The 13,993-nt window shown below is 45.0% G+C and overlaps 2 protein-coding genes and 1 long non-coding RNA gene across 3 annotated transcripts; 2 read left to right on the top strand and 1 right to left on the bottom strand.

The window, feature by feature from the left end:
• Window positions 1-143: 143 nt before the first annotated feature.
• irf7 (interferon regulatory factor 7) lies at window positions 144-4,590 on the bottom strand. The gene is made up of 10 exons (XM_035642006.2): window positions 4,448-4,590; window positions 3,682-3,835; window positions 3,082-3,262; window positions 2,865-2,965; window positions 2,691-2,742; window positions 2,448-2,564; window positions 2,127-2,329; window positions 1,294-1,495; window positions 1,068-1,183; window positions 144-948 (listed from the first exon to the last, which is right to left on the bottom strand). Exons 1-10 carry the CDS (start codon window positions 4,453-4,455, stop codon window positions 763-765), a joined length of 1,320 nt encoding a protein of 439 aa, XP_035497899.2. The 5' UTR covers window positions 4,456-4,590; the 3' UTR covers window positions 144-762.
• Window positions 791-10,726, top strand: LOC118315062. The gene is made up of 4 exons (XR_004794797.1): window positions 791-1,019; window positions 8,579-8,708; window positions 9,483-9,614; window positions 10,569-10,726. It is a non-coding gene; the product is annotated as an uncharacterized LOC118315062 (long non-coding RNA).
• A 115-nt stretch (window positions 10,727-10,841) lies between these two features.
• ascl1b (achaete-scute family bHLH transcription factor 1b) lies at window positions 10,842-12,543 on the top strand. The gene has a single exon (XM_035642007.2). It carries the CDS (start codon window positions 11,053-11,055, stop codon window positions 11,662-11,664), a length of 612 nt encoding a protein of 203 aa, XP_035497900.1. The 5' UTR covers window positions 10,842-11,052; the 3' UTR covers window positions 11,665-12,543.
• Window positions 12,544-13,993: the final 1,450 nt, after the last annotated feature.

Here is a 13,993-nt window from a genome sequence, read left to right as displayed (position 1 = left end):
TTGAATTTGATTTTTGAAATTAAATTCAAGCTGTAGATTTATTCCCTTACGTTGTTATACATGCATCTATTGTAAGATCTCTGTACATTCCTTTGGCCATGTAGGACAAAAAAACAGTTAAGCATGAATGATTTGAGATGTAATTTAGGGTTAAACTGTTGGATTTATTTAATATGAAACGTACAAAATAACCAGCATAGGATAACGGTTGAACGTGGAAGTGCAAAATAACAATTCACCACAGACGTGTACACTGTACATATTGCAGTCAGTGGCTGTATGACACAAAAAAACGTAAGACCTCACAAATGTGATCAGAAATTTACAAGCTCTACGTTAAAATAGATTAATCATCATATTAATCATTTTGTTTATGAAAAAATCTACTGAAAGAAAACATGGCATTAAATAACTTGATATTTACAGCAATCTTATAAAAGTTTCTTCGGAAGCAAGGCCTGTGGGAGAATCAGTCGGGTAATAGAGGAGACAATTTCTACTTTGTAGTGATGAAAAATATCAGCTTTGCCAACAGTTTGTGACTAATGTGAAGCAGTGAAGCGATGACCAAATAATGATTCTGTTCTTTCCAGCTTCAGCTACTGTCGCACAAATCATCCGGTCAGGATGGATTGGCTATTTCTTTTAAATAGCAAAGCTTTGGATAAGAGCAGGATATGTCGCATCATGCTGGTCCCATAGGAAAGTAAAAAAAAAGAAAAGAAGTCCCATTTAGAGGCAATTGCTGCTGAAACTTCTGATCTAATGTAGGAAATCGGCAGCGGCCCGCGCGGGGTCTTCGTCCGTCAGCGGCAGCCCGAAGACGGAGTTGATGAGATCGTAGAGGCTGTTGTGCGAGATCTGCAGGCTGACGTTGGCGCTGTGGAGAGACGAAGCCCCCTCCATCTGGGCCATCTCGTGAAAGTGTCGACAGATCAGCGGGACCACCTGCAGGGGCGAAGGAAGAGAGACGTCACAGCATGACGGAATAAAGTGAAGGGAGCTCAACTCAAAATGAGGTGAGTGTCTTTGAGGCTAAGTTCAGGGTGGGGGGGGGGGGGGGTTACCTTGACTGTGATGAGTTTCTTCTCCATAGGTTTTCCGTCGGGAAACTTCTCTCCGAAGCACATGTTGATGGTGTAGTCAGGAGAGCCCCCGTTGTTCTCCCTAAACTTTTTCAGTTCTGTAACGGTTATTTCGCCGAATTAACTTCAAGCGCAGGTAACAAACAAAAAGCGGAAAACGGAAATGATACTGATGCTATCGGAAGAGCAACAAGAGATTCACACCTACCATTGACATACTTCCCAATGTTGAGCAGCTCCACCATGGTGTTCTGGGGCAGCTTTGTCGGGTGGGGGTGGGCAACGCTGGGGTCACTGGTGCTGGCAAACACGTGGCACCTGTCCTGCCTCCAGGCATAGATGCCAGTCTCACGGACCTCCAGCAGCAGACCCTTCTGAATGCTGGTGAGGATGCGGTTGGTGTAGTCGATCTGGCGTGGAGAAACGGCCTTGGTTTAATGTCCCACTCTTCAAGCTGAACAGAGTTTGTTTTTTTAATCAGGAGCAAACTCCAGACGTTTTACTGGCCTCTTACAAATGAACGTGTCACATGGTGATGTGAGCGCATCCTAACCAAAACAAAATTTGACTTGCATAGTATCTCATACACTTTTGAAGACTACCCCAGGGATGCACACTAGTGAGTCTGTAGTTTCCCACTGTTCCTCTAAGTAGCAAGCGCAAACGGATGCATGATTTAGTACATTTTGGGAACGAATGTGTTTGTTAGGCAGCACAGTTACAGACTCTGTGTTTTGGTGGGCAACATTTGTGACTGAGCACTGTTTGAAGCAGACGCTCAACTTCTGGCAGGTTTAAAATCCGACGTCACATCTTCTCACAGCCACACACAAAAAAAACTGAAAGTCCCCATGTTTCCAAAGGCAGAGTGCCAGCATAATCTCAGGCGTGCGGGACAAATAAAATCACAATGACGGGGGCAGGGCCTGTTTCTTCACAGGTTAACTGTAGGAAATACACTTTTAAAGACTGGTCAAGAAAAAGTGTGATAAAAAAATCGGCGGACGATTTCCTTCCATAACGCCACTCCATAACGCGTACCTGTTTGTGGTCTAGCAGGCCGTCGGTGGAGGGGAAGCAGAGAGGATGGGCGTTGAGCTCGGGGGCCTCGTGCTGGTAGTGGAGCTGGAGTCGTTCTGTGCTCAACGTGGTCTTTAGCATTTCTCTTTTCCTGTAGCAGATGGAGATCTCCAGGTCGTAAATAGTCAGCTGCAGAGGAGAACTGAGGACGAGTGGAGGAGTTACTGTAAAAAAACCAAAAAAAACCATAAAAGATTACATTTCCCCCAGATTAGCATTTGAAAACGTAATTTTTTTTCCGTACAGCCTTTAATTCCAGTGGAGGAATTTCAATTTTCATACCCTCGTAGTAAGACGGCTGATCTGGAATAACCTGCGGGTGATTCTCGGCTGCCACAGGATAACTTCCGGGGACGGCTGCGTTGGGCTGGCAGTAGTTCTCTGCCAACATTGGCTCCTCTATCAAAGACAATAAAAAAAAAAAAAAATCTAATCTGACTGCATTCAAACCCTGATTATAACCCATGTAAAACCATATAAAACAGATTGAGAGGATATCATTTCCCTTTGCAAAAGACTCTGTACCTATTGGATGGTTGCCGAGGCCCAAGGCCGTGAAATAGTTAACCAGATTGTACTGTTTGGAGGAAAAAGACAAGAGAGCAGGAAGTGAATCTACGAAACGATCAGCAGTAATATGACTCCTACTGAAACAATTTACGTGAGAGAAGTGAAAGTGTGCGCTTGGCAATACTGCACCTCGTTTCCTGCGGGGAAGCACACTGTGGGAGAGCTGAAGATGTCTGGAGTCATGACAGAATCCTCCTGGGAGTCTTGTTTTGGCAGACTCTCGTGTCGTGCTGCAGAACAGACGCACATTTCATTTTGCGCACAAACTAAAACCCCCCCCAAAAAAAGAAGAAGGTTCCACAGTGACAAAAGCCTTCGGGGTTTTTTGAAATGCCAGTCGTCTTACGCTCGGTGTTGACGATTTCGTAGACTTTATGAGGGTCGTCTTGGAAGACGGGATTCTTGGAATTGTCCTCCATCATCTTGAAGCGCCTGGAGAGGTTGTTGAGGGCGCAGCGGAAGTTGGTTTTCCACCGGGCCTTGTCGTTGGGGAACTCGTTGATTTTACCACTTGCGACGGCCCACGCCTGTGAATCACACATGATGACGACGTCAACAAGTTTACCCCACAGCTGCTAAAGTTTTAAAAACCGGGTGTTCAACTTGTATTGTGCATTGTATATTGTAGTGATTATACTTTGACTTAAGTGGAAGTGCAGGTATCGGTATGCTGTAATTGCCCTTGTCACCAGCTGCCATCCAACAAAACCAACAACCCATGACTGATGATATGAGGCTCTTATGAGCTGGTTTTTTTTTTACACAGATTATGAAAAGTATTTGTGGCACAATATTCTACTTTTAAAGTTTTACCAAGTCAGGAAATAACAAATACAGACTACAGTTGTCAACAAAGCAATTCCCTTTTTATTGTTTTGTTTATCTCATCCAGATAACAACAAGTGTTTCAATAACAACAAGCTCAACAGAAGGCCTTTACACATACCCAGAATATTTTACTGTCCTCATCCCTGCAGTCCCTTCGTGAGTTGTGCTTCCAGGGGACCCTGAACTTGTTCTGGCCCACGTAGCACAGACCTGTGTACTGGCCCGTCTCCACCTGCTCAATGAGCCAGCTGGCGAACTGGGGCTTCGGAGTGCTGGGGGGGGGGGGGGGGGGGACATGAAAGATCAGTGTTTCCTGAACAGGAGAGAGGGGAAATAGGGAAAGGAAGGGGACCACAACCAGACACACAGACTCACAAAGCTGGTCAGCCCACACAGTGCAGGGATTTTTTCTTGGCCAATATTCAGCAACATTGCACACGTAACTTCACTTCACAGCATCAATGTGGAAAAGAAAAAGAGCCGGATCAAAGTACATACACACACAGACACACACACACACACACACACACACACACACACACACACACACACACACACACACACACACTCTCACAGACACACACACACACACACACACACTCTCACAGACACACACACACACACACACACACACACACACACACACACACACACACACACACACAAACACAAACACACACACACACACACTCTCACAGACACACACACACACACACACAGCTGCTTTCACATGAACTATGTACATCAAAACAGAATCGCAATGATGATCTGAATCACTCACGCATGCACTCTCACACACACTCTCACACACACACACACACACACACACACACACACACACACACACACACACACACACACTCTGAAGGATTGCCTCTCCCTACCTCTGCATGTCTCCTGCTGTTGATCTGGTTGCTCGCAGCGACTCCGCTTTTATACAATACACACACACACACACACACACAGAGCCTGTGACGTCACAGTGAGGTGGGAGGGGCACATCTGTCCACGTGACATGAGGATTCTGATCCGCGGACGAGCCCAGACTTTGCTGACTCACACTGAAAACAGCGTTTCCACAGACGAGTGTTGATTGGCGGATGGAGTGAAAGACTTCCCCTCTGCAGACCGGATGTGGAGGGAATTTCTCCCATTTCAGAAATGTAGGACAGAAAGTGAAAGTTGTTTTTTTAACCGGTTGAGTCTGATCTCTTTCTCTGTGGCATCACCACGTCCTCCGAATTTCATCATCGACAATTCCAACATTCACAAAGGCGTTTTCTTTTGTCCTGCAGCCTAGTTACTAGAGTTTAGTCATGAGATATACTGAGTTCAACCTCTTACTTAATATGCATCATAGATAGACAGATAGATAATGGGAATATTCTTATGTTACATTTCCTGTGTTATTACTTACATCAAAATGTTTTGCTTCTGGAGCTCTCTAAACTTAATCTTGCCTTTTCCACAGAATGATGTGTCTACAGTATAAGTTTAATTTTAATGTGATGCAGAATGATGAGATATAACTGACACATAGGGCTGCAACAGTAAATCGCTTAGTAATCGATTACCAAATGAATAACCAACTATTGTGATAATAGATTAATCGGTTCAAGTTCAAGTTTTTATGAAAAATAAGTCCAAATTCTCTGATTTCAGCTTTTCAAATGTGAATATTTTCTGGTTTCTTTGCTCCTCTGTGACAGTGAACTGAATATATTTGGTGTGTGGACAAAACAAAACATCATCTTGGACTTTTGGGAAACACTAGCGACATTTTTCACCATTTTATGACATTTTATGAACCAAACAACTAATCAATAATAATAAATAATCGATTAGTTGCAGGCCTACGGACATACATTTTGAAATGATCGCATTTAAAATGTTACACTGCATCCACAAAACATTTAATATTTCCATAAAACACATGCAAAACGTGTAAACGTGGCCGACTGGAACTAGCAGAGATTATTCGGCTTTATACAACAACTGAGTTTAGGTATTTCTTGCGTTGTTTCAATAATTCAGATGTCAGAAAGGTGGTTTATAATATTAAGGCAGGTCCACTGTACATGTTGTCATACTGAAATACCCCCCAGGTGACGTGATGGTAAGATTCAATGGGTTCGGTCGAAGTTGTCCCATCTGCTCTGACCTGACTCGTCGAGTGATCGGCCACTAAAACTCGCATTCCCATGAAACCAGCCAGTTTCTGCATTAGACAAAAGAATCCACCGGTGACTGTACTGACATCTGTCACAACTGAGCAGTGTGTTCATGTGTGTCGTGGGACTTTCAGGGTTCAGAATCCTGCAGGTGTGTGATTGTGGGTGGTGGGAATCCCCTCATCTCGCTAATACCGATTTTAGTCTATTATTAAAAACAAACAAAACAGTGCTTAGCTTGCTCCGATCAAAACCTCACTTCCTCCTTCCACCAGTATCGCAGGAAAGCACAATTGTGAAATATTATTTTATCCTCCTCCTCCGCCCGCCGCCTCTGGGGTCTTTCCCCGACCTTTGAAACACAATAACAGTACAAAAGGTCAGGTTCTCCATCAGGGGAGAGCAGCCTCGATGTTGCCTGACCATATCCTGACCACAGACTGCGTTAGTGATGGACTGAGGTGCTATGATGCATTAGCAGTAGTCTGCCCCTGTTGAATAATAATTTTGAAAAAAAACACCCCGGCATTCAGTGTGTGTTCTGAATAGAGAAGTGATACAGGCGCTGGTGGAGCACTTCCCTTTTCCTGAGCACTGGAAGTAGATCTCAGTCCTCGCAGATCGCCCCTGTGGAGAGCGACGACGGACGGATGTAGACCAGTTATTGAAACACCACAGGATAGCTTTACATCCCCTTTTTTCACACTCTATAGTCAATGCAAAGGCAATATCAGTGTCCAGGTTGTCAGCCAAGTCAAATGGTAACGGGATATTTTGTAGCAGAAAAAGGAGCAGAGCTTCAACAAGGGATAAAAAAACCAATCTCCTTTTGTCTCAAACTACATTCTCCCTCCTCGTTCACATCTCTCTGTCTTTATCCATCCAACATGGATTTAGTCATCGTCGTCTTGTTCTCACCCACGTGCACACACAACAAAAGGAAATTGTTAACCAACACTTCAATTGGTAAAACACAAATTTAATAAGTTTGCTCAACTTAAAGTAAAGGCGTAAACACAATTGATAACGTCATTCATTTTTTGTGGCCAATTGAAGTAATTACATTTTCTTTTTTCAGTGTAGAGAAATTCACATCATTAGTTAGGTTTGTTCAACTTGAAGTTATCAACTGTCTTAACTCGTTAACCTCTCAACTTGTTAACTTTAAGTTGCACAAACTCGTAAATAATTTGTGTGTTGCCAAGTTAAGTTGCTTGTGGCACTGGAATCTCAGGTTGTTACAAAGAAACTGATACCAGTGTTACCAGCAGCCACACCCTTTACCTATGAATCAGACTTTGGCAGACTTTACAAGTTAAATCTCTCTCTCTCTCTCTCTCTCTCTCTCTCTCTCTCTCTGTGTGGTTTTGAATGAGCTTTGCTCCAAGATGACTATAGTCTGTGATACATTTCTCAATGTCTGATGAGTCAGTGCGATATCAGGAAGTTAATCTAGTAAATCCAAGGTGCTGCAGGTTCCAACAAACACTCGCTCCAAATGAAAAAAAAATTCTTAAAACACAAAGAAAGGTGTGGTTCAACATCGTCCTCGAGGATTGTTACACAAAAGCAAAGTTGCATCAGATGCTCTGGATCTGATGGAGCATCAGGGCAGATGCTGTTTATATGTACAGTACAGTGGCACAGTGTTTTCACTCAGCGCCCCCTGCTGTTCACAGAGAGGGGCCGGGAGAGAGAGAGAGAGAGAGAGAGAGAGAGAGAGAGAGAGATTTTGATTTTGATTTTGATTTTTAAAACACAATGTTTATTAAGATGCAATCCTCTACTACCTAACACGAAATCACCTCTGTTACCCCATGCAGTCTCAAAATGACTGGATTCTCAACTCAACTTTAAAGAAAGGGAGAGAGAAAAAAGATGATTATGAATGAAAATATTTCTTGTAGGAGAGGTAATGTCTCTGAATTAAGCTGGATAATATTTACACTTTCAAAATCAACCTTTATTCAAAGTTTGAAGAAAAATGGTTTGAAAAAGTGATTGTCAGAGCCCAAAAGTAGGGGAATGATACAGAATATGAAACCCAAATTTTGGAATCATAAACTGCATCTTGCTTATACCGAGAAGCCAAAGCTCTTTGGTTGTACAGCTGAGGAATGTGCTCCTTCTTCTAAGGTGGGCAGATTTAAAATATCCAGAGTGCGACATAGTGTGAGCTGTGTGAAAGTGGAAAAGACAAATGATCAAGTACATGTTTTCTAACCTGGTCTCAAACGCATGGAAAAGAGTGCGTTATGTATTATCAAATTAGCACCTACTCTGATTTCTACACTGTTAATGATTTCTGTAAGTTTACAGCAAGATTTCAACAGTATTAACTAGTTATTTGTTAAAACAGCACTTTACTGTTAATAAAAATGACAATCTGTAAAAATACACTATATTGATGTGTTTTTTTAACAGCAAAATGCTGTATTGCTAAAATACAGCACTTTACTGCAGAGTAACTTAAGTAACAGTGTCATACACTATTTATTGCATTCTGAGAAGAGAAAATTCACCTGCACATGTGGAGCTGGGATCGATTGTGTTCTTCATCTATCCCCATCCGTCTAGTTATTTGGTGAGTATCAATTTGACTTAATCCATAAAACAGTGAAACGTCTATCTGTGATGGATCCAGGTTGTTTGCATCATTGAATATGTGCATGTGTCATCATAGACTGATTTGGCAGCTAGCTCGAGTTTCATAGACTGCTTAGTCTGACAACATAAGCTTCATTTTTAGTCTTGACAGTGTGAAAAACCACTACATCAGTTGAAGCAATCATTCACACAACTTCACTTTTACCCAGAGTCTTAAGAAACACTGTTGTTTTTCAGGCACTTCATTGGAACAAACCCTGAAAGAGGAGCCAAGGCTGGACGAGGCAGAGTCTCCAACAAGAGTCAATCCACGTGTCCACTCTGCTGAGGAGACTCATGGACTTCGACTGGGACTTCGTTTAAGATGGTGAGCTAATTCAGCCCCATAACTCACTTACATTTGTGAAAGCACCAGATTGTCTTTTCTCTAATTCTAGAGAAACACTCCTCTGCCATCGTTCAACTCTTGGACTTCTGCACTCACACTTAAGTATACTTGTTAGAGCCTGAATGTACTGTTCATATTTTGAATTTTGAATTTTAATTGTTTTGATACAGCATTACATTGACCCGTGTTTTGGCCCAGGTCTTTGTTAGTACTAGTTTAATATGCAATTGTTCTGCATGTGCAGTTTACAACATTTTATTCAAATGAAAAGTAAAATGCAAAAAGAGGTTGTGATTTATTTGATTGAAAAATCTGTGATTTAGTTTTGCACTTTCAAAGAACATTTTGCTGTGGTTTGTACTCGGTGCTTGTAGCCAGATTTTGGGAGGACTTTAAAACCAGTGAGGTCTATTTAAGTGTCTTTCTGAGGTAAATAAAAGAATTGTATTAAAAAAAAGTAAACAGTCAGTCAGTCAACTGTAAGTTACTGTAAAATTTAAAAAAAAACAGCCAGCCAGTCAGTTGACTGTAAAATACTGTGAAAATAATAATAAAAAACAAGTTCATACTCTATTTTTGAATAACAGTACAAAACTGTACATTTTAGTGACGGTAGATAAATCTTAATTTTACAGTAACATAACCCTGCTGCCAGCTTACTGTTTTTTTTACAGGGAAAACATTTAACAGTGTACAGTATGATGCAGGCTTTTTTGAAGATCTGATCGTGAAAGTTTTCCCTTCACTTTTTAGATCCCTGTCTACATGAATTGGAGGTTACTTTAAAAAAGTAATGAGCCGTGTCAACCCAGAGGAGGAATCCCCAGCCACTCTCCTTGTGTCAGACAGGTCAGGAGGACAAAGTGCAAAAAGGAGTTGCAGGAGGTAATTTGTTTTTCGCCACCAGAGGTCGCAAGTGTCCTTTTTTTTTTTTTTAAGTGTCCCATTTTTTTCAACACACCACCTCTGCCAGAGGATGCTGGTGCATGGGCAGACTTTTCCACAATCAAAACATAGGCTGTTTCCGAGGGGCATTTGTCAATACTGAACTACACATAATCTGAATTTTTTTAAAAAAAGTAAACAAATACATATGAACAATATGGTCAAAGATCCAAAACTGGAGGATGGAGATGTTGCGTTTTAACTATCCGGTCAGATGTGGTGCTGAAACGCAGCATCCGCGCGTCATGCACTTTGGGTTGGGTTTTGGCTTTTACAATGTGGTGAACGTATAAAAGAGAATTGGCAACTAAAACGTTTGCACTTATATGAGTTCAAGAGTTCACAGGAGTGGAAAAAAAATGAACGTGCCAACGAAAGTGGCGCTGAGGTGAGAGGTATAGACTGACTAACTGGCAACACGCGCTGCGGGACCCTGCAGTCATGTTCGTCATAAAGCACGATGTTTACTTTTAAATGAATCGCATCCCTGTTATATATACGCGAGCCTCATAATTGCCGGGTTATTGTGCTCGGAGACACGCTTGCAGTTGTATTTAGTTCTGTAAAGCTGTAGCCTGGATACAGGAGAGAGCGCCCTTGGTATTCGCGATTGTAAAGAGCCAGAGGAGAAAGATGGCCGAAGGGGGGGGGCTGATAATTTGAAGACTTGCCAGGGGCACATTGTCAAATTCAAAAGGCATTTCAAAGAACCAAACCATTCACTTTTTCATTCTCTCCTTTTCTCTCTCTCTCTCTCTCCCCTCCTTTCTCTGTCTTTTCCCCCCCCTTTCTCTCTCTCTCTCTCTCTCTCGCTCTCTCTCTCTCTCTCTCTCTCTCTCTCTCTCTCTCTCTCTCTCTCTCTCTCCTCCTTTCTTTCTTTGCGCACGGTTGCAGGCCGTTTGAATCGACCAATGGGCCTTCAAGTTAGAGACATTGGAATGTAAATGAGCCCAGCGCGTGCTCCCGGCGCAGTGAAAGCTCGGGATTGTTTATTGAGCTCCCGGAGCCACGCGCCTGGCCCGGGGGGAGTCGACGTGCAGAAGAATCACACAGCGGGGGCGGGGCCTCGCCAAGAAGCGTGCGTCTCCGAAAAAAAGGGGCCGGGTGGGTGCGGGGGGGGGGGGGGGGGGGGGGGGGGGGGGGGTGTGTGTGTGTGTGTGTGTTGGGGGCGCGTGTTGAAAAAGAGGAGTGCTGCCAAAGTTTGGGTCAGATCGGCTCGTGGAGTAAGCGGTGAAGAGAGACTTGGACTAGAGTTGAGCCACACGGTCCCCACGCGAAGGACACGAGAGCTGTGCACTGCCAAGCCCCTTCTCTCCGCTCTTCTTCCTCCTCTTCCTGCGCCCTCCGCGTCCATCACTCCACCAGCGCTGTCATCGAGATGGAAACGACAACCATCACCACCACGCAGACCGCATTCACCTTTGGACTTACCGAGCGACGCGCCAGCATCACCCTGCACGCGCCGGCGCAGGACTGCGCCGTCCCCGCCCCGCACCCGGACGCCACCGCCGCCGGCTACCAGAGCAAGACCAAGGTGCTGAAGAGACAGCGCTCCAACTCCCCGGAGCTCCTGCGCTGCAAGCGGCGCCTGAGCTTCAACGGCCTCGGCTACTCCATCCCGCAGCAGCAGCCCGTGGCCGTGGCGCGGCGGAACGAGCGAGAGAGGAACCGGGTCAAGCAGGTCAACATGGGCTTCCAGACGCTGCGCCAGCACGTGCCCAACGGCGCGGCGAACAAGAAGATGAGCAAGGTCGAGACCCTGCGGTCGGCGGTGGAATACATCCGGGCCTTACAGCAACTCCTGGACGAACACGACGCCGTGTCGGCCGCCTTCCAGTGCGGGCTGCCGTCCCCGACGCTGTCCAACAGCTACTCTGCGGACCCGGAGTCGCCGCACTCCTCCTACTCGTCGGACGAAGGCGGCTACGAGCCGCTGAGCTCCGAGGAGCAGGAACTGTTGGACTTCACGACCTGGTTCGACAGGTACTGAGAGACCGCTTCCAAAACCAAAACACGCGCAGCAGCGTCTGCGCGTAAAAGCAGCTGACTTCTCTCAGACATGCTGACAGAGACTTGATGAAGGCGTCAGAACGGTCTCGCCCTCCGTCCCTTGGAAGCGGTCCGTTGCCTCCCCTCCCTCACGCAAGGCAATAGTGAGGTAGAGAGAGAGAGAGAGAGAGCCAGAGAGACAGTCAGAGAGAGAGGGAGCCTCTTGTTGCATCGAGCATCGCCCTGGCGTCCCCACAAGGAGGGAGTCGGACTCACTGGAAGTGAAGTGATCTGTCGCTGTTGTGTTTGAATAAGTGCAATTAACAGGTGACTGGGCAGCAGCGGGCTCTGTGGAGACGGTGCTGGAGCTCCAGAGGACTTTGGGTGTTTGATCGGAGCAGGGCTGCCTTCCTCTGCTGCCACGTCCGTTGGAAGACACAACAATAATGACGCGTCAACAGATTTGTTGTTGTTGTTGTGGTGTTCGCCCCCCCCCCCTTTCATAACAAAAACTGTATCATACAACGAAAATGTTTTAACATGAAGACATATTTTTGTACACTGAGTCAAGCAAGCATTGTTCTCGAACAACAGAGTCACTGCCACTTTTCCTGACAATGTTTTGCGAACCAGCTGACTGACAGACATTGAGTCGGCACGTGTGAGTTGTGTGACTGCAGCAGCAATATCATGGCTACTACCTGTGACAGACTGTACGTTGTTGTCTTTTTTTAATAGCTAGGTGGTGAGGAGACCTTTATTATTAATGTATGCACTTGTTCTCCATGTCCCGTAGCCTAAAATTTGTAAATATTTGATTTTAACAGATATATTTTGTGTAAAACAAGTTTTATAAATAAAGACGAATCTATTTATATTACATGCCTTTTGCAGTGGTTTGGTTCTTCCGCTGATGTTTATATCCAGATGTGTGTGTGTGTGTGTGTGAGAGAGAGGGGAGGGGGGGTGTTATTGGCGGAGGTAATTGAGCAAACTATAACTTCTCTTCTATTCAAAGCCCCTGCGTGACCTTTTTTCCGACTTGGTTGTGCGCAAGGGGGGAATTGCACAGCTGGGTGCGCACTCAATAACCATTATAGACGTGCACCTTCCACGGCGCTTTGTTTGCTTTCAGGACGGGGAGATTAATATTACGTTTCATGCATTGCATTGTTTCTTTTGCCTACTCTGCTTTTACCCAATAGCCCGCAGAGGGGCCTGGAGCGATGGGGGGGGGATAGTGGGGTGCAATTCAATCCACTCAAAGGATATAGACACTTTGAAATAGGGGCCTGGGGAAAGTCAGCAAGACAATGAGTCAGGTCAAAATTCTTATTGCCCGAGTGAGATCAATCTAAATAAAACCAGGGGTTGTAGTTGTATCCCCAACTGTGTTTTTCATGGCGCACACAGCCCAATCAAAAAGCCTATCTCCTGCGAAATGGGGAGCACACCCCACCCATTGTGCGCGCCTTTGTGCGCGCCTTTGCGCCTCATTATGCGAATTATGGACGATCTATTGTAAATAAACACCGATGCCGAATTCAGCGAGGCGTGCAGCGCGAGCCATAACGGGCGTAGTTTCACCTGCGTGCTCTCTGTGTGTGGGGGGGGTGTCTGGCCCAAGAGAGGCGAGAGTGAAGCTGGTCTCACTGTCAGAAATATTTATATAAATTTCATGGGATATAAGCCAACGTTAAGCCACGAAAAGAAAAGAAAAACACATCAGTGATAACAACGGAGTAACTGTCACAACTTGAGATGTGGAATCTCTCCAAGAAGTAACAGACTGGAAAAAGTGTAGAGTTTTCTTTTTTTGGACATGAAAGTGTGCCACAACACTCTCTCTCTCTCTCTCTCTCTCTCTCTCTCTCTCTCTCTCTCTCTCTCTAACACACACACACACACACACTGCGGTCTGCAGGTGCGAGCCACGTGCCTGTGCTCGATGACAAAGACCCGCGGTGCACCCCATTGGTTGACGGCTCGCGTATACCCGAGGGGCAGTGGCAGAAATCAAACAAGTGATAAACGACATTAATTACACTCTGCTTTATAACCTTCCTGCGTCACCGGGACTCAAAAAGACCACATGAATGTCGGGGCGCAGAAACACCCCGCTGGTCCATTATGATGGGGATGAAATGGCGCCTCTGATGTCCTTCAGTGTCAGGCAGGGGCCAGGGCACAAAGTGAAAATAAGCGCTCGTCTCTTGTCCTCCGAAGATGGATTTGCAATTTTCTCCTCTGCTCTAACGGGGAGGAGCAGGGGGCGAGAAGAGATTTATTCATGCCATTTTGTCCGTGGGTCATTTTCACTTTGACAATAA

Source organism: Scophthalmus maximus, chromosome 7 (assembly GCF_022379125.1).
Source record: "Scophthalmus maximus strain ysfricsl-2021 chromosome 7, ASM2237912v1, whole genome shotgun sequence".
Taxonomy (NCBI): Eukaryota; Metazoa; Chordata; class Actinopteri; order Pleuronectiformes; family Scophthalmidae; genus Scophthalmus; species Scophthalmus maximus.
This window is presented reverse-complemented; position numbering and strand designations above follow the sequence as displayed.

Coding starts and splice junctions, on each gene's coding strand:
- ascl1b (XM_035642007.2), top strand. CDS start 11,053: ATGGAAACGACAACCATCACCACCACGCAGACCGCATTCACCTTTGGA.
- irf7 (XM_035642006.2), bottom strand. Junction 1,496..2,126: donor GCCTGCTAGACCACAAACAG/GTACGCGTTATG, acceptor TCTCCACGCCAG/ATCGACTACACCAACCGCAT. Junction 1,184..1,293: donor CATTGGGAAGTATGTCAATG/GTAGGTGTGAAT, acceptor TAACCGTTACAG/AACTGAAAAAGTTTAGGGAG.